The sequence below is a fragment of the Gastrolobium bilobum genome, unplaced genomic scaffold (assembly GCF_033153095.1).
Source record: "Gastrolobium bilobum isolate Gb01-03AN ecotype WA unplaced genomic scaffold, APGP_CSIRO_Gbil_v1 utg1154, whole genome shotgun sequence".
NCBI classification, from domain to species: Eukaryota; Viridiplantae; Streptophyta; class Magnoliopsida; order Fabales; family Fabaceae; genus Gastrolobium; species Gastrolobium bilobum.
Genome location: NW_026898337.1, coordinates 438,540 through 459,308, shown reverse-complemented (window position 1 = coordinate 459,308; position 20,769 = coordinate 438,540). Strand labels below are relative to the sequence as shown.

The following is a 20,769-nucleotide window of genomic DNA, read 5'->3' as shown; positions in this document are numbered from 1 at the left end:
AGGTAGCCTTTAGAGAATAAAATGAATGAAAATACCTCTGGACTCGTAAAAAAAAGATGTTACATATTCATAATCTCTTATTACATTTATTTTAGTCTTCGATAAAATAATTATGTAGAATAAAAACTACTCTGTTAAGTCCAAAACATCTTCCATCTTTTATGTGGTATATAGGTCTCCCGAAGGGTCAAAATCATAAAGTGGTTCATGCATATGCTTCAACAAAATAGGGGTCAGTTATAACAACAAAAGCACTAAAAGACAAAGAAAATTTTTAGACAAAAGAATATGGAATAGTGACCAAAATATTACTGTTTATCAATTTTTTATCTAAATGCCACGCGAACAGTGTTATTTCTCAATCTGCCACGGGAGCAAGTTCGCTATCCGGTGTAGCGAACTAGGTTTACTGACGTGTCACGTTTCTAGTGGATACCAAGTTCGCTACACGGGATAGCGAACTTGGTTTTAATCAAGTTCGCTACCCAATGTAGCGAACTTCATACCTTTTTTTTTAACTTGGTAGTTGTTATCCACTAGAAACGTGACACGTCAGCAAACTGAGTTCGCTACATATCATACTCTTGGGCTAATAGCAAAAGATGTATTGACTATGCCAGTATTTACAGTTACTTTATATTTTGCATTTAGCATTGGGGGTAGAGTTTTTAACAACTACAGGAGTTCTCCTACCCCAAAGATAGTTGAAGCATTAATTTGTGCACAAAATTGGTTTCAATCCACTCCTTTTTCCAATGATGTAGAGGAGCTCATAGAAGAATTTGTAAAGATGGAGATAGGTAATTTACTTCATTCTACCCCTGTAATTTTTTAATTTTATATCATTTTTCTATTTTTCTAATTATTAAGTTACTAACAATATTTTTATTATAATTATTTTAGATATTTCCCAAAATACAAAAGTCGATGATGATTTTGGTGTGGATTTTGATTAACAGTTGATGATGTAAGTTGCTATTTTTTAATTTCAACTGTTCATATATTTATTTTAAATTAATTTGTTGTTACTTGAACCCTCTCTTAATCTCATATTTTCATGAAAGTTGTTGTTATGATGGTTGTTTTGAAAACCAAATATTGAGCATTGAACAAGCTGAAAGAGTGAGGTATGGAATAGAAAGATGGTGACTTCGAATTTTGTTATGTTGTAGACTTGAAATCTTGGATGTTATTGATAACAAACTACCTTATTTTATTTTTTTATTGCCTATTACTCTGTTTTAACTCTTCATGAGTTTTAAGACTTGTTTGAATGTAGGCATAACTGGATCTACGGAAGCGTTTTAGACCATTGTGGTTTGAGATGTAACAGATCATCATTGTTTACAATTACCTCTTGTAGCGCAGATCTGGGATGATGCTCCACGAATCGGTGTCCTTTGTGTCACAACACGAACTCACGAACCAATCTCTTCTATGTTACAACACGAATAGATCTCTCTAGCTTCTGGCAAACCTTCCAAGCTATCTCTCGAAGGGTAAGGAGAAGTGTATGTGCACTTTTCAAATCTGAGCTTACCTTTTTTGTTTAATAACCCTCGGAGGCTGATGACTTAAGCGTTAGTATTTATATGGGTTTCAAGAAACTCTAGCCCTAAGCTCATTGGGCTCTAGGCTTCTTAAGCTCTTCTCATACTCTTATCACAATTGGAATTAAGTAAAAGAGCACAAACCCATCAATCTCCTACTTGCTCTTTTGGCTATAAACTTGAGTCCAAAACTCAAGACCATGTAACCCTTAAGTCATCATTAACTAAAAAACAATGTATCCCTTGTCTCAAGCTAGCCTGGAGATCTACCATCTGTTACTAATCAAGTCTCTTGATAATCATTGAATTATTATCTAATTCGGTGCTACTCCACTAAAAGCCCAAATTTGAACTCCATGACTAATAACACTTATAACATGAATATGCGTCGTCCTTTTGTAGAATGTCAATAATTGATTGACAAATTTTTTTTCACTCAATCAATTATTTATTCCCTTGATTATGATAGTTTCTCTAATGGATTACATGCACTGGCCAATGTCTTCAATATCCTAGTACCGAAACATATCAAGGGTACATATCCTACAAATTCCATGTTGCTTAACTCATAAATACCGATAATCAAATAATTTCACTCCCAAAATACCGAGTTATTGGCCATGAATAGTTCGGTCCTCACCCGTTGGTAGATCAGAGAATGAAGACTATTTAATTACCTATTTATAATAAACTCAGAATTAAGATCAATCACATAACTATAGTTAACTGGAGATTTGATATCTTATGACAGAAAAATAACCTTAATCAAATCTCTCATTGATCCTTTCAATGTGAATGTTAATTTACACCAATATTTTATAATGATTCGGACAAAACCATTTCATAAAATATTGCATCCTAAATAAAGCTCCAACTTTGTTTAACAATTGTGAACTTGTTCATTAATCGTGAGAACCTATAGTCATGTCCTCTATGAACGTATCCAAATGCTCATATACTCCACAATTGATCCAGACCTTAATGTTTGTAAATTGTGTGCACTAAACCATGAATAAAACCTCATTTGTAAAATACATAAAAAATGATTACATTGTTTTATTGTCTTACTCCAAGAGCACAATGAACACAATATCTCCCACTCACTTAATGCATGTCTGGGATCCTCCTACGACCCAAAAAAGTAACATGCCTCTTGAATACAAGTTCAAGCAAACTCTTAGTAACTGGGTCTGCAAGATCCACTTCTTGTGATTGTTCACTTAGAGGTATATCTTTTCTCTCTTTGAACAATCAAGGGAACAGAAGATAGAGCTTCTAGAGATCCTGGAAATTCTCTATCTGAGATAAGTCTCATCTAGAATAATCTTACTTAAGAGCTTATAATTTCTCGTCTAGTCTTCCTCTAAGAAACTTATGTTAGTGCTAACTTAGATCATTTTGTCCTTTAGATTAAGTAAGATCTCATCCCTAGTTCTCTTAGGGTAGCCAAAAGATATGCACACTTCCGTACAAGATTTCATCTTATTTGACAGTTGTTGTAGGACATGTCGGCGCATCCTAAATCTTAATATGGTTTGAACTAGGCTTGCACCCTTTCCAAAATTCTTTAGGTGTCTTTACAATAAACTTTGATAGAACCAACTTAAGAATGTGCATTACCTTTATTGTCTTACGATGGACAAGTCACTTGTAAAAACTAAAATTATTATTTAGGTCTTTGGTGCCATTGCTGGAGCCTCGATGGGAGGGTTAAAATTTTTACCAAAGTTGAATGTAATTAACCATTTTTTAATTTTAAAATTATCCTTAATATCCAAGCATTGCCGATGATGGGTCATATAATACTTTACTAAAATTTCAAAATTATTAAGGTTTAATCTAGTGAAATCCGATTATCCTTATCCGATAGGGCTTCAATGATAACCATTTCACTAATAAACCCACAAATGGAGCCCTCAGATTTTAAAATTAATTAATCAATTTTAAAATCTTCACCCATTCAATATTTTATTTGAGAATTTTCATAAGCTTAATCGAATTAATTGTTTAATTTCATAATTGTCTTTAATAACTGAGTACTGCCAAGTGATGGGTTGTACAATATTTAATTAAAATTTTGAAATTATTAAGGCTCTAATAAAATTCAATCATGTTTATCCAATGAGGCATCACAAAATTATTTTATCAATAAGACCACTATGCGCTTGGAGGTTAAATTAATTTCTTAATTTAAATTTTCTCCCAAGATTAGTTAGGTCTAATCTAATAAAATCCAATCATGTTTATCCGATGGGGCTTCACATGATTATTTTATTAACAGGCCCACAATGCGCCTAGAGGTTAAATTAATTTCTGAATTTAAATCTCCTCCCATGATTATTTAGGTCCAATCTAATAAAATTCAATCATGCTTATCCGATGAGGCTTTAGATTCTTATTTTATTAATGGTCCAATAGTGCGCTTGAGGTTAAATTAATTTAAATATCCTCCCATTCTACATATGCAATTTTTCAATTTTCTAGAATTGTTTAATTGAGAGAAACCATTGTTTAATTTCAAAAATTATCCTTAGCATCCAATCATTGTTGACAATGGGTCGTACAATAATTTACAAAATTTTTAAAAACATTAATGTCTTAAAATCCAATTATGATAAGCAACGTGTGCTTCACACAATAATGATACATGATTGTGATATGCAATGTGTGTTTAACAAATAACCATTTTAGAAGACCCACAAATTTACTCACAAAACAAAAAGTTCTGTTAGGAAATTTTCTGAATTATTTGTCTTGATTTTTATTATCCAACATTAATTAATTCAATTATTAATCTATGTATATATATATGTAGAGAGAGAGAAATCATAATAATTATTAATTAATTTTCAAGGATAATCTAAAAATCAAAATAATCTCATAATAACTATCACACTAGTCGCTGAAGACATAATAGCTAATATGCTCATGTAAATAAGAAGTTATGCAACAATATGGAACCACCTATTCTATATGGCATGTTATCACATCAAGTATATTATCGCATCATATAATACATTCAAAATAAAATAATTATAAATTAGACTTTAATCCATGGTTCTATACAAAAATAAAAAAATAAAAGCTTCTCAGCTCATATGCTCATTTCTTTTGGTCCATAGGTTCTGTTTCAAGCCCCTTTATGGTAACCATGAGCCCAAAATACCAAATCTTGGCAAGAAACCCTAAGTCCACTTTCAGGAGCCCAAACTGTCACGTCCACTACGCCATCACCTGAACTCATCTCAGCACGAAACTCAAGGGGAAGGACCGTAGTGAAGAGACGAACACAATGCCACTAGAAACACTTGAAACTAGTCATCCACACACCTCCATGCACCGGATATGTACGGGTGAGTGAAACTCAGGCGTAGCCAATTTAGCGGCATGTTGGGGCACATCTGCTGTCCTTTTTCGGCCACCGTTCTATGTCCTCTTTCACGCCATTTGTTTGGTTTCTCAAATCGGCAATCGGAAAGTCACGAACACGTCCAAACAATGACGAACATCCTTCTTTTTGCATCTTCTTGATCTTTTTGCATGTGTGCGTACGTGCGTGCGTGTGTCAAAATAAATAATTACTTCGCATGCAATTACACAATTCTTTTGTTAGAGTAAGAGCAATTTATTTAAATATGTTGTAAAATATTATAATGAAAAATAATTTTTTCTCTTAAAAATAAATTGCATTTTCCTATACATCAATTCATTACAACTAAACTTGTAACATTTCTTCTTTCTGCAGGGTTGTGATGCATCCATACTCATAGACTCCACCAAGAACAACACATCAGAGAGAAACGCAACTCCAAACGCTAGCGTTCGAGCGTATGATCTGATTGATGAGGTCAAGGAAAACCTTGAAGCTACATGTCCTTCAATAATGTCATGTGCAGATATCATAACATTAGCAACAAGAGATGTTGTTGCTTTATCTGGAGGATCAAAATACGTTGTTCCCACAGGAAGATGTGATGGGCTAGTCTCTAAAAGTAACGAAGTTGATTTGCCAGGACCCTTCACTCTTGTGCCAATAGCATTACAAATTTTTGCAAAAATGTGGGTGCACATACAGTTGGTGTTGCACAATGTCGTTTCTTTTCAGATAGACATAGTGAGGTACCTGACCCTGCTTTAGAGGCAAAGCTTGGCAAGTTGTGTAACTCAACAGTAAGTGGTGACCCCGCTGCATTTTTGGACCAGAAAATACCTTTTCTTGTTGATAACCACTTCTACATGGAGATTCTTGTCAAAAGGGGTGTTTTGCAGATTGATCAGCAACTTGCTTTAGATAAAGCTACAAAGGGCTTTTGTGTCACGTTTTGCAGCCAAAGGTGATAAATTTCGAAAAAGTTTTGCAAATGCAATTGTGAAGATGGCGAAGATTGAAGTTCTCGTTGGGGATGAGGGAGAAATTCACAAGAATTTCAGGGTATTCAACTAAGGCAACTAGATTATTTATCCAATTACACTTTCTTTTTATTTTGTGGACTCTCATTCATGTGAAGTCACAACGAATATATATTATCTGTAATAAGAAGTAGGATGACCTGCGTTATATATATTATCTTTAACTTACAATTTTGTTAATTTTGTTATTCCTTTACATAAAATCCAACACTACATATAATTATTAGTTCATAATGCGTTTAACGATTGTTTACCGTATTTTTATTTTCCTTAGAAAAGATTTTTAACCCCTGAATCGAATGATAAATAGTATTAGCTAAGATATAATTAAGTCGTTAGTAATTAAATAATTTAAAACTATAAATGTTAAAAATAAAATAAAATTATCTAGCACTTAACGTGGCTCATGTGGTAACCATATTTGATTTGAATTGTGACTTTCCTGGCTTCGGACAGGGCTAGCACACATTTGTCTTACCCTAATTTGACCGATCTTTAGGCGTAAATAAACGAAATTACGTTATTTTGGAATTGAAAAATTAAAAAATTAGAATGATAAAGACTATTATATCCCTAAAATAAATTAAAATTACAAATACATATGATGACGGTTCGATCAGAGCAGATCAATAATTTACATGCTTACAAATCAGAGTCGTTAGATCAAAGAAAGATCAACGACTCTCACATTATGTGTCAAAATTTTTTGTTAGATGCCAATGTCAGACGATCCTATTATATATATATATATATATATATATTTCTGGGTGTGTGTGTGTGTGCGTGCATGCGCACGCGTGTGTGTGTGGGTTCAGGCGTGCGCAAGCGCATGCGTGCGTGCGTGTGTACGTGCGTGCGTGCGTGCTTGTGTCAAAATAAATAATTACTTCGCATGCAATTCCACGATTCTTTTGTTAGAGTAAAAGAAATTTATTTAAACATGTTGTAAAAAATTAATTAAAAATAATTTCTTCTCTTAAAAATAAATTGCATTTTCCTATACATCAATTCATTACAACTAAACTTGTAACATTTCTTCTTTCTGCAGGGTTGTAATGCACCCATACTCATAGACTCCACCAAGAACAACACATCAGAGAGAAACGCAAGTCCAAAATCTAGCGTTCGAGCGAATGATCTGATTGATGAGGTCAAGGAAAGCCTTGAAGCTACATGTCCTTCAATAGTGTTATGTGCAGATATCATAACATTAGCAACAAGAGATGTTGTTGCTTTATCTGGAGGATCAAAATATGTTGTTCCCACAGGAAGACGTGATGGATTAGTCTCTAAAAGTAACGAAGTTGATTTGCCAGTACCGTTCACTCCTGTGCCAATAGCATCACAAATGTTTGCGAAAAAATGGGTGCACATACAGTTGGTGTTGCACACTGCCATTTTTTCTGATAGACTTGGCGAGGTACCTGACCCTACAATGGACCCTGCGTTAGAGGCAAAGCTTGCCAAGTTGTGTAACTCAACCGTGAGTGGTGAGCCTGCTGCATTTTTGGACCAGAAAATACATTTTCTTGTTGATAACCACTTCTACATGGAGATTCTTGTCAAAAGGGGTGTTTTGCAGATTGATCAGCAACTTGATTTAGATAAAGCTACAAAGGGCTTTTGTGTCACGTTTTGCTGCAAAAGGTGATAAATTTTGAAAAAGTTTTGCAAATGCAATTGTGAAGATGGCGAAGATTGAAGTTCTCGTTGGGGATGAGGGAGAAATTCGCAAGAATTTCAGGGTATTAAACTAAGGCAACTAGATTATTTATCCAATTACACTTTCTTTTTATTTTGTGGACTCTCATTCATGTGAAGTCACAACGAATATATATTATCTGTAATAAGAAGTAGGATGACCAACGTTGTATATATTATCTTTAACTTACAATTTTGTTAATTTTGTTATTCCTTTACATAAAATCCAACACTAAATATAATTATTAGTTCATAATGTGTTTAGCGATTGTTTACGTATTTTTTATTTTTCTTAGAAAATAATTTTAAACCCGTGAATCGAATGATGAACAATATTAGCTAAGATATAATTAAGTCGTTAGTAATTAAATAATTTAAAACTTTAAATGTTAAAATAAAACAAAGTTATCTAGCCCTTAACGTGGCTCATGTGGTAACCATATGTGATTTGAATCGTGACTTGCCTGGCTTCGGACAGGGCTAGCAAACATTTATTGTACCCTAATTTTATCGATCTTTAGACATAAATAATCAAAATGAAGCTATTTTGGAATTGAAAAATTAAAAAATTAGAATGATAAAGACTATTATATCCCTAAAGTAAATTAAAATTACAAATACATATGATGGCGGTTCTATCAAAGCAGATCAATGGTTTACATGCTTACAAATCAGAGTCGTTAGATCAAAGAAAGATCAACGACTCTCAGATTATGTATGTGTTATGTGTGTGGGTGCGGGCATGCGCATGTGTATGCGTGCGTGTGTACGTCCGTGCGTGTGTCAAAATAAATAATTACTGCGCATGCAATTACACGATTCTTTTGTTAGAGTAAGAGCAATTTATTTAAACATGTTGTAAATATAACGTGCATTTTCCTATACAGCAACTCATGACAACTAAACTTGTAACATTTCTTCTTTCTGTAGGGTTGTGATGCATACATACTCATAGACTCCACCAAGAACAACACATCAGAGAGAAACGCAACTCCAAACGCTAGCGTTCGAGCGTATGATCTGATTGATGAGGTCAAGGAAAACCTTGAAGCTACATGCCCTTCAATAGTGTCATGTGCAGATATCATAACATTAGCAACAAGAGATGTTGTTGCTTTATTTAGAGGATCAAAATACGTTGTTCCCACAGGAAGACGTGATGGGTTAGTCTCTAAAAGTAACGAAGTTGATTTGCCAGGACCCTTCACTCCTGTGCCAATAGCATTACAAATTTTTGCAAAAATGTGGGTGCACATACAGTCGGTGTTGCACAATGTCGTTTCTTTTCAGATAGACATGGTGAGGTACCTGACCCTGCTTTAGAGGCAAAGCTTGCCAAGTTGTGTAACTCAATAGTGAGTGGTGACCCCGCTGCATTTTTGGACCAGCAAATACATTTTCTTGTTGATAACCACTTCTACATGGAGATTCTTGTCAAAAGGGGTGTTTTGCAGATTGATCAGCAACTTGCTTTAGATAAAGCTACAAAGGGCTTTTGTGTCACGTTTTGCAGCCAAAGGTGATAAATTTTGAAAAAGTTTTGCAAATGCAATTGTGAAGATGGCGAAGATTGAAGTTCTCATTGGGGATGAGGGAGAAATTCGCAAGAATTTCAGGGTATTCAACTAAGGCAACTAGATTATTTATCCAATTACACTTTCTTTTTATTTTGTGGACTCTCATTCATGTGAAGTCACAACGAATATATATTATCTGTAATAAGAAGTAGGATGACCAGCGTTGTATATATTATCTTTAACTTACAATTTTGTTAATTTTGTTATTCCTTTACATAAAATCCAACACTAAATATAATTATTAGTTCATAATGTGTTTAGCGATTGTTTACCGTATTTTTTATTTTTCTTAGAAAATAATTTTAAACCCGTGAATCGAATGATAAACAATATTAGCTAAGATATAATTAAGTCGTTAGTAATTAAATAATTTAAAACTTTAAATGTTAAAATAAATCAAAGTTATCTAGCCCTTAACGTGGCTCATGTGGTAACCATGTGTGATTTGAATCGTGACTTGCCTGGCTTCGGACAGGGCTAGCAAACATTTATTGTATCCTAATTTTATCGATCTTTAGACATAAATAATCAAAATGACGCTATTTTGGAATTGGAAAATTAAAAAATTAGAATGATAAAGACTATTATATCCCTAAAATAAATTAAAATTACAAATACATATGATGGCGGTTCTATCAAAGCAGATCAATGGTTTACATGCTTACAAATCAGAGTCGTTAGATCAAAGAAAGATCAACGACTCTCAGATTATGTACGTGTGTATGTGTGTGGGTGCGGGCGTGCGCATGTGCATGCGTGCGTGCGTGTGTACGTGCGTGCGTGTGTCAAAATAAATAATTACTGCGCATGCAATTACACGATTCTTTTGTTAGAGTAAGAGCAATTTATTTAAACATGTTGTAAATATAACGTGCATTTTCCTATACAACAACTCATGACAACTAAACTTGTAACATTTCTTCTTTCTGTAGGGTTGTGATGCATAAATACTCATAGACTCCACCAAGAACAACACATCAGAGAAAAACGCAACTCCAAACGCTAGCGTTCGAGCGTATGATCTGATTGATGAGGTCAAGGAAAACCTTGAAGCTACATGTCCTTCAATAGTGTCATGTGCAGATATCATAACATTAGCAACAAGAGATTTTGTTGCTTTATCTGGAGGATCAAAATACGTTGTTCCCACAGGAAGACGTGATGGATTAGTCTCTAAAAGTAACGAAGTTGATTTGCCAGTACCGTTCACTCCTGTGCCAATAGCATCACAAATGTTTGCGAAAAAATGGGTGCACATACAGTTGGTGTTGCACACTGCCATTTTTTCTGATAGACTTGGTGAGGTACCTGACCCTACAATGGACCCTGCGTTAGAGGCAAAGCTTGCCAAGTTGTGTAACTCAACCGTGAGTGGTGAGCCTGCTGCATTTTTGGACCAGAAAAAACATTTTCTTGTTGATAACCACTTCTACATGGAGGTTCTTGTCAAAAGGGGTGTTTTGCAGATTGATCAGCAACTTGCTTTAGATAAAGCTACAAAGGGCTTTTGTGTCACGTTTTGCAGCAAAAGGTGATAAATTTCGAAAAAGTTTTGCAAATGCAATTGTTAAGATGGCGAAGATTGAAGTTCAAGTTGGGGATGAGGGAGAAATTCGCAAGAATTTCAGGGTATTCAACTAAGGCAACTAGATTATTTATCCAATTACACTTTCTTTTTATTTTGTGGACTCTCATTCATGTGAAGTCACAACGAATATATATTATCTGTAATAAGAAGTAGGACGACCAGCGTTGTATATATTATCTTTAACTTACAATTTTGTTAATTTTGTTATTCCTTTACATAAAATCCAACACTAAATATAATTATTAGTTCATAATGTGTTTAGCGATTGTTTACCGTATTTTTTATTTTTCTTAGAAAATAATTTTAAACCCGTGAATCGAATGATAAACAATATTAGCTAAGATATAATTAAGTCGTTAGTAATTAAATAATTTAAAACTTTAAATGTTAAAATAAATCAAAGTTATCTAGCCCTTAACGTGGCTCATGTGGTAACCATGTGTGATTTGAATCGTGACTTGCCTGGCTTCGGACAGGGCTAGCAAACATTTATTGTATCCTAATTTTATCGATCTTTAGACATAAATAATCAAAATGACGCTATTTTGGAATTGGAAAATTAAAAAATTAGAATGATAAAGACTATTATATCCCTAAAATAAATTAAAATTACAAATACATATGATGGCGGTTCTATCAAAGCAGATCAATGGTTTACATGCTTACAAATCAGAGTCGTTAGATCAAAGAAAGATCAACGACTCTCAGATTATGTACGTGTGTATGTGTGTGGGTGCGGGCGTGCGCATGTGCATGCGTGCGTGCATGTGTACGTGCGTGCGTGTGTCAAAATAAATAATTACTGCGCATGCAATTACACGATTCTTTTGTTAGAGTAAGAGCAATTTATTTAAACATGTTGTAAATATAACGTGCATTTTCCTATACAACAACTCATGACAACTAAACTTGTAACATTTCTTCTTTCTGTAGGGTTGTGATGCATAAATACTCATAGACTCCACCAAGAACAACACATCAGAGAAAAACGCAACTCCAAACGCTAGCGTTCGAGCGTATGATCTGATTGATGAGGTCAAGGAAAACCTTGAAGCTACATGTCCTTCAATAGTGTCATGTGCAGATATCATAACATTAGCAACAAGAGATTTTGTTGCTTTATCTGGAGGATCAAAATACGTTGTTCCCACAGGAAGACGTGATGGATTAGTCTCTAAAAGTAACGAAGTTGATTTGCCAGTACCGTTCACTCCTGTGCCAATAGCATCACAAATGTTTGCGAAAAAATGGGTGCACATACAGTTGGTGTTGCACACTGCCATTTTTTCTGATAGACTTGGTGAGGTACCTGACCCTACAATGGACCCTGCGTTAGAGGCAAAGCTTGCCAAGTTGTGTAACTCAACCGTGAGTGGTGAGCCTGCTGCATTTTTGGACCAGAAAAAACATTTTCTTGTTGATAACCACTTCTACATGGAGGTTCTTGTCAAAAGGGGTGTTTTGCAGATTGATCAGCAACTTGCTTTAGATAAAGCTACAAAGGGCTTTTGTGTCACGTTTTGCAGCAAAAGGTGATAAATTTCGAAAAAGTTTTGCAAATGCAATTGTTAAGATGGCGAAGATTGAAGTTCAAGTTGGGGATGAGGGAGAAATTCGCAAGAATTTCAGGGTATTCAACTAAGGCAACTAGATTATTTATCCAATTACACTTTCTTTTTATTTTGTGGACTCTCATTCATGTGAAGTCACAACGAATATATATTATCTGTAATAAGAAGTAGGACGACCAGCGTTGTATATATTATCTTTAACTTACAATTTTGTTAATTTTGTTATTCCTTTACATAAAATCCAACACTAAATATAATTATTAGTTCATAATGTGTTTAGCGATTGTTTACCGTATTTTTTATTTTTCTTAGAAAATAATTTTAAACCCGTGAATCGAATGATAAACAATATTAGCTAAGATATAATTAAGTCGTTAGTAATTAAATAATTTAAAACTTTAAATGTTAAAATAAATCAAAGTTATCTAGCCCTTAACGTGGCTCATGTGGTAACCATGTGTGATTTGAATCGTGACTTGCCTGGCTTCGGACAGGGCTAGCAAACATTTATTGTATCCTAATTTTATCGATCTTTAGACATAAATAATCAAAATGACGCTATTTTGGAATTGGAAAATTAAAAAATTAGAATGATAAAGACTATTATATCCCTAAAATAAATTAAAATTACAAATACATATGATGGCGGTTCTATCAAAGCAGATCAATGGTTTACATGCTTACAAATCAGAGTCGTTAGATCAAAGAAAGATCAACGACTCTCAGATTATGTACGTGTGTATGTGTGTGGGTGCGGGCGTGCGCATGTGCATGCGTGCGTGCGCATGTGCATGCGTGCGTGCATGTGTACGTGCGTGCGTGTGTCAAAATAAATAATTACTGCGCATGCAATTACACGATTCTTTTGTTAGAGTAAGAGCAATTTATTTAAACATGTTGTAAATATAACGTGCATTTTCCTATACAACAACTCATGACAACTAAACTTGTAACATTTCTTCTTTCTGTAGGGTTGTGATGCATAAATACTCATAGACTCCACCAAGAACAACACATCAGAGAGAAACGCAACTCCAAACGCTAGCGTTCGAGCGTATGATCTGATTGATGAGGTCAAGGAAAACCTTGAAGCTACATGTCCTTCAATAGTGTCATGTGCAGATATCATAACATTAGCAACAAGAGATTTTGTTGCTTTATCTGGAGGATCAAAATACGTTGTTCCCACAGGAAGACGTGATGGATTAGTCTCTAAAAGTAACGAAGTTGATTTGCCAGTACCGTTCACTCCTGTGCCAATAGCATCACAAATGTTTGCGAAAAAATGGGTGCACATACAGTTGGTGTTGCACACTGCCATTTTTTCTGATAGACTTGGTGAGGTACCTGACCCTACAATGGACCCTGCGTTAGAGGCAAAGCTTGCCAAGTTGTGTAACTCAACCGTGAGTGGTGAGCCTGCTGCATTTTTGGACCAGAAAAAACATTTTCTTGTTGATAACCACTTCTACATGGAGATTCTTGTCAAAAGGGGTGTTTTGCAGATTGATCAGCAACTTGCTTTAGATAAAGCTACAAAGGGCTTTTGTGTCACGTTTTGCAGCAAAAGGTGATAAATTTCGAAAAAGTTTTGCAAATGCAATTGTGAAGATGGCGAAGATTGAAGTTCTCGTTGGGGATGAGGGAGAAATTCGCAAGAATTTCAGGGTATTCAACTAAGGCAACTAGATTATTTATCCAATTACACTTTCTTTTTATTTTGTGGACTCTCATTCATGTGAAGTCACAACAAATATATATTATCTGTAATAAGAAGTAGGATGACCAGCGTTATATATATTATCTTTAACTTACAATTTTGTTAATTTTGTTATTCCTTTACATAAAATCCAACACTAAATATAATTATTAGTTCATAATGTGTTTAGCGATTGTTTACCGTATTTTTTATTTTTCTTAGAAAATAATTTTAAACCCGTGAATCGAATGATAAACAATATTAGCTAAGATATAATTAAGTCGTTAGTAATTAAATAATTTAAAACTTTAAATGTTAAAATAAAACAAAATTATCTAGCCCTTAACGTGGCTCATGTGGTAACCATATGTGATTTGAATCGTGACTTGCCTGGCTTCGGACAGGGCTAGCAAACATTTATTGTACCCTAATTTTATCGATCTTTAGACATAAATAATCAAAATAACGCTATTTTGGAATTGAAAAATTAAAAAATTAGAATGATAAGACTATTATATCCCTAAAATAAATTAAAATTACAAATACATATGATGGCGGTTCTATCAAAGCAGATCAATGGTTTACATGCTTACAAATCAGAGTCGTTAGATCAAAGAAAGATCAACGACTCTCAGATTATGTACGTGTGTATGTGTGTGGGTGCGGGCGTGCGCAGGTGCATGCGTGCGTGCGTGTGCACGTGCGTTCGTGTGTCAAAATAAATAATTACCGCGCATGCTATTACACGATTCTTTTGTTAGAGTAAGAGCAATTTATTTAAACATGTTGTAAATATAACGTGCATTTTCCTATACAACAACTCATGACAACTAAACTTGTAACATTTCTTCTTTCTGTAGGGTTGTGATGCATAAATACTCATAGACTCCACCAAGAACAACACATCAGAGAGAAACGCAACTCCAAACGCTAGCGTTCGAGCGTATGATCTGATTGATGAGGTCAAGGAAAACCTTAAAGCTACATGTCCTTCAGTAGTGTCATGTGCAGATATCATAACATTAGCAACAAGAGATGTTGTTGCTTTATCTGGAGGATCAAAATACGTTGTTCCCACAGGAAGACGTGATGGGTTAGTCTCTAAAAGTAACGAAGTTGATTTGCCAGGACCCTTCACTCCTGTGCCAATAGCATTACAAATTTTTTCAAAAATATGGGTGCACATACAGTTGGTGTTGCACAATGTCGTTTCTTTTCAGATAGACATGGTGAGGTACCTGACCTTGCAATGGACCCTGCTTTAGAGGCAAAGCTTGCAAGTTGTGTAACTCAACAGTGAGTGGTGACCCCGCTGCATTTTTGGACCAGAAAATACCTTTTCTTGTTGATAACCACTTCTACATGGAGATTCTTGTCAAAAGGGGTGTTTTGCATATTGATCAGCAACTTGCTTTAGATAAAGCAACAAAGGGCTTTTGTGTCACGTTTTGCAGCACAAGGTGATAAATTTTGAAAAAGTTTTGCAAATGCAATTTTGAAGATGGCGAAGATTGAAGTTCTCGTTGGGGATGAGGGAGAAATTCGCAAGAATTTCAGGGTATTCAACTAAGGCAACTAGAATATTTATCCAATTACACTTTCTTTTTATTTTGTGGACTCTCATTCATGTGAAGCCACAACGAATATATATTATCTGTAATAAGAAGTAGGATGACCAGCGTTATATATATTATCTTTAACTTACAATTTTGTTAATTTTTTTATTCCTTTACACAAAATCCATAACTAAATATAATTATTAGTTCATAATGCGTTTAGCGATTGTTTACCGTATTTTTATTTTTCTTAGAAAGGAATTTTAAACCCGTGAATAGAATCATAAACAATATTAGCTAAGATATAATTAAGTCGTTAGTAATTAAATAATTTAAAACTTTAAATGTTAAAATAAAACAAAATTATCTAGCCCTTAACGTGGCTTATGTGGTAACCATATGTGATACGAATTGTGACTTGTCTGGCTTCGGACCGGGCTAGCAAACATTTATCTTACCCTAATTTGACCGATCTTTAGACATAAATAATCGAAATGATGTTATATTGGAATTGAAAAATTTAAAAATTAGAACGAGAAAGACTATTATATCCCTAAAATAAATTAAAATTACAAATACATATGATGGTGATTCGATCAAAGGAGATCAACAGTTTACATGCTTACACAGTGTTGTTAAACACGGACCGGGCATCATCCCGGTCGGGGTACTGGGTCACTGGGTCACTGGTCGGACTGGTTGACCCGAATATATATAAATATATGTAATTATGTATATAAATATGAAAAATCAGCATCTGAGTACAACTTGAGAAACATTAATTTTTCCTGCTCACTGGATGTATATGTAAAGATTTTACAAAAAATCCCAAATCTTGGAAAATGAACAAAATAACTCTTCTTCCTGATCCATGTATGCATATGTAAAGTTTTTTTGTTTGGATGGTGTAGCAACATATAACCCAAGTTGATACCATCAATATCAACAAACTTCTAGAGATAAGAATAATAACTTAACAAAAGTAATTACCATAACTTCAATTCTTCCAAAGGAGTAGTTCAAGATTTCAAGCAAAATAACTATTTAGGATACACATATTATAACCCCAACCATCAAACAAATTCATCATCTGTCAACTCACAAAATAAGCTCAAAATATAATATATCCAATCACACTTTTACAGTTTCACAAGTTCATAATTACTCCATAAATTGCAAAAAATAAGCTTAAATAAGTAGAAATGCATGTTATCACTATGCCCATGGTTCCAAAGTTGCATCAATGAATTTAGGCCCACCAAACTCATCTAAACCTTGACCAATATTGCTTTCATTTTGGGCTATAACTTCCACGTTGTGTGAATCTGCATCATTATCTTCATCCTCATCCAAATTTAATTGATTTATGACAAGTAAATTTTCATGTAAGTTAATAGCAAATATTAACTGATCAAAATCAAATTGAACAATAAAATTCTATTTATTATGTTGTACAAAAGCATACCAATATCATTTGCAATTAGTGGAACGACATTCAAGTCTATGTTTTGACGTAAAACTTCCTCTTCTTCATCATTTAATAATGTTGGTGACATCTCCAAAATCCAATCAGAATGCTCCTCAATCATTGCCAAATCAATTGGGTCATAATTTTAGCGCTTCGTTTGATCCCTAAAATTTTTAATTTTCAACATCAGAAAATTACTTGCACATATTTATATGTATAATATAACAAATGAATATAAACAATAAATGAACATGATAATACCTTGTTTGCAGGTTCAAGTTGCAACAAACATAGACAAGATCATTAAGCTTTTTGTGGTGCAACCTATTTCTCTTTTTTGAATGAATATGCTCAAATATACTCCAATTTCGCTCACAGCCCGAGGCACTACAAGTTTGGCTTAGGATACGAATTGCTAATTTTCTCAAGTTTGGTGCACCAAAGCCATAACATTCCCACCATTTATCTAGAATGTAATAAAAAAAAGTAGTATTCATAAATTCATACTAATATATTTTTCAACTATGATAAGTTAATAATTTTACCTGGCATCACTGTATTTCGTTCACGTAAAGCTGATTGCCTTCCAAAATCACCTTCAGCAGCTTTGAATATCCTCATCTCATTTGTCAATTTAGCTTGCAACTCAGAATTCCCAAAAGAATACCTCTCAATGACATCCAAAAGGCCAGATGTTGTGAACTCATATTTTTCAAATTCATCTATATTAAAATGACATCCTGGATTTAACCAATAACCTGCAGCATGCAAATTTTTACGAAGCTGTGAATCCCAACGAGTATCTAAGATTTTCAAATATGGCTCCACCTTCTTCTTATTTCTTTGAAATCTCCTCACCATCTCCTCTCTAGCTTTAATTATGGCCTGATAAAGAAAACCCATGGCAGGCTTATCTTCACTATCAACAATACGTAATACACGTACAAGTGGCTCAATAAGTTTTACAATATCAGCACATTGTTTCCAAAATTTAGAGTCTAACACTTGCTCCACAAATTTTTTTGCCTTCACATCCTTGGAATAAGTTGAACTTGTCCAATCTCTTGATGTTACCATTTCTCTTAGTGCATCTTTTTGAGCCAATATACTTTGCAAAGCAATGAAATTTGTGGCAAAACGGGTTGGAGCTGGACGAAGTATTTCTTTCCCACCTGTAAATTTTCTCATCAAATACAACGGATGACAATGGTTATAAACATACTTGGTGATTTTTGCAGCATGTTCCACAGCTTCAATTACATCATCTAACTTGCCAATATCTTGGAACATTAGATTAACACAATGAGCAGCACACGGAGACCAAAATATCTTAGGAAACTCAGCCTCTAATAACCTCCCAGCAGCAACATAGTTAGCAGCATTATCAGTCACAATTTGAACAACATTGTTTGGCCCAACAAACAAAATTATTTCTTTAAAAAGCTGGTATAATAATTCTGCAGTTTTAGATGCATGAGAAGCATCAACAGATTTCACAAAAAATGTTCCTTTTGGGCAATAAACCAGAAAATTAATAAGAGTGCGCCTACAACGATCAGTCCATCCATCTGCCATAATAGTGCATCCAGTATGCTTCCAAACAGCTCTATAGCTCTCAAGAAGTTTCTTGACCTCATCAACTTGGCTATTTAGCAAATCACCACGTAGCATGTGATATGATGGAGCTTTAAATCCTGCACCTAAGCTACATACAGCATCAAACATTTCTTGAAAATAAGGTGAGTTGGCTGCATTAAATGGGAGACGCGCATGAACCATCCATTTTGATATAGCAAGGTGAGCTTTCCGAATCACTTCTTTGCTTTGTAACACACTTTTTAATGTCGGTTGAGCTCCAGGAGTTGTTCCTGGGATAAAATAAGAACCTGAGGAATTGATACTCTTCCCCTTTTCAGAAATAAGAGGTGATTTCCTTGATAAATTTGCAATTTGTTGCACTTGATCATTTGTTATTCTCAAGTCATCAACATGTTCACCACCTTCGTGATCTTGCTCTTGAACTTTTCTTTTCTTTTTCTTGTTTTCATCAATATTTTGCTTCATTTGAGCACGAATCTCAGCTTGAACTTTCTTACATGCTTCAACATGCCCTTTTTCTCCAGCCAAATGAAACTTTAACCGATTTATCCCACCTCCCCTAATAATCTTATTACAATGAAGACACATATTCACAGTTTTCCCTTGCTCCATAACCTGCTTACAATGAGACCAACTTGGATCAACTTTTCCTCTATAATGCGGCTGGGATAAAAATTGAGACGATACATCTTGTGATGATGGTGTTTTTTCGGGTTCAGTGGAAGCCATCTTCACAAATCACAACAACTTAGTAATGTAGGCTAAAAAAACACTGCATCAAATTAAACAAAATTATTGCATCAAATTCAAAAGAATACTAATTTGAAAATAAACTGTGCAAAATAAAGAGAGGACTGCAACCAATAATGCATTAGATTGGATCCCTGATAAAACAAATAATGTATCCATAAAAAAAAGGATAAGACAAGCAATTATAACCAAAAGAATCAAAAGAAAGGATAAGACAAGCAATCATAATAGAACTCAAGCAATTTTTGACAGGGTATAAAGTAAACACCCTTCTCAAAAGAAAATAATAAATTTAGATAAATTAAGAGTACCCCTTAGCAATTGGCACAAGTCATCTCTACTTGCTTGGGAACCCTGTGTTTGTTTTATTTTGACACATTACATAAGGAAACTCAGGTAAAATTATCATAGGAAGAATCTAAACATTAGCAGAAAACATTTCATATAAATGAGTACATATACTGCATAGAAGTGTACAACTTTTATGTTAAGTGAAACCAATATAACCTTGAAGTCTTGAACAACCCCTCTTGCTTCTGAGATTATTGATCCAAGTATTCACGTTTTGATTAACATACATACATAACTAATAGCAATAGAACTATATGGCGTGCTTAATGAATGCAATAATAGACCAATTGAAGGTTGTTTCTCAGTAGCCATGATCAATTAATGTTGTTATAGCAATATACCAAAACTTGAGAATACTATTTATGCCTTTGAAGTTTTAACAACTCCAAATACAACTCTCTACATTTCCAACTAGTTCAGATCCATCTGAGATAAATGGACTACTAGTTTCCTGCATGACGTGGTATCCAAAAATATGATGAATAATTGCTTGTATCTGGCCTACCCTCTTGGAGAACACTACCAAAGAATACAAAGGTCTACTCTAGCAATAACAGGACTAGAATATTTTGATGCATCATCATTTATATGAATAAAATAACTGTATAGACCATTATTTGGAATAATAGGAATTAAAATCTGAATATTAACAAAATAAAGAAATGCAAAATGAAATCTACAAGTAAATGACAATAAAACTCATTTGTAGTTAAAAATTTTAATGCCCTTAAATTTTAAAAATTTATCAAAAGAAACTGTAGTGGACACATCCCTGCTATCTAATCAGGAGATATTACAAATCTGGGGAAAAAGAATGAAAGAAACAAAAGAAAGAGAACCTGAAGAACCAAAATGGAGGTTTGGCGTGAGAGCAGTGATAAAAGCCTGGTGCTATAGAAGCTTCGGTGCTCTGTTATTTGCAAGAATGGTTAGAACCATTATTTGCAAG

The 20,769-nt window shown here is 34.2% G+C and overlaps 1 protein-coding gene and 7 pseudogenes across 1 annotated transcript; 7 read left to right on the top strand and 1 right to left on the bottom strand.

Moving 5' to 3' along the window:
* Positions 1 to 5,128: 5,128 nt before the first annotated feature.
* On the top strand, positions 5,129 to 5,994 carry LOC133315012 (peroxidase 44-like; annotated as a pseudogene).
* Positions 5,995 to 6,843: 849 nt separating this feature from the next.
* Positions 6,844 to 7,717, top strand: LOC133315011 (peroxidase 44-like; annotated as a pseudogene).
* Positions 7,718 to 7,818: 101 nt separating this feature from the next.
* On the top strand, positions 7,819 to 9,290 carry LOC133315010 (peroxidase 44-like; annotated as a pseudogene).
* Positions 9,291 to 10,042: 752 nt separating this feature from the next.
* On the top strand, positions 10,043 to 10,879 carry LOC133314973 (peroxidase 44-like; annotated as a pseudogene).
* A 752-nt stretch (positions 10,880 to 11,631) lies between these two features.
* LOC133314974 (peroxidase 44-like) lies at positions 11,632 to 12,468 on the top strand (annotated as a pseudogene).
* Positions 12,469 to 13,240: 772 nt separating this feature from the next.
* LOC133314972 (peroxidase 44-like) lies at positions 13,241 to 14,077 on the top strand (annotated as a pseudogene).
* A 754-nt stretch (positions 14,078 to 14,831) lies between these two features.
* Positions 14,832 to 15,666, top strand: LOC133315009 (peroxidase 44-like; annotated as a pseudogene).
* Positions 15,667 to 16,867: 1,201 nt separating this feature from the next.
* LOC133315008 (uncharacterized) lies at positions 16,868 to 19,448 on the bottom strand. The gene is made up of 3 exons (XM_061516557.1): positions 17,666 to 19,448; positions 17,411 to 17,586; positions 16,868 to 17,059 (listed from the first exon to the last, which is right to left on the bottom strand). Exons 1-3 carry the CDS (start codon positions 19,446 to 19,448, stop codon positions 16,868 to 16,870), a joined length of 2,151 nt encoding a protein of 716 aa, XP_061372541.1.
* Between the last annotated feature and the right edge of the window lie 1,321 nt (positions 19,449 to 20,769).

Excerpts from the sequence above, each read along its gene's own strand:
- LOC133315008 (XM_061516557.1), bottom strand. The coding sequence starts at position 19,448 with ATGGCTTCCACTGAACCCGAAAAAACACCATCATCACAAGATGTATCG. Across the intron at positions 17,587-17,665 it reads ACGAAATACAGTGATGCCAG|ATAAATGGTGGGAATGTTAT; the intron begins GTAAAATTATTA and ends ATTACATTCTAG. Across the intron at positions 17,060-17,410 it reads AGCTTAATGATCTTGTCTAT|TTAATATTTGCTATTAACTT; the intron begins GTTTGTTGCAAC and ends GATTTTGATCAG.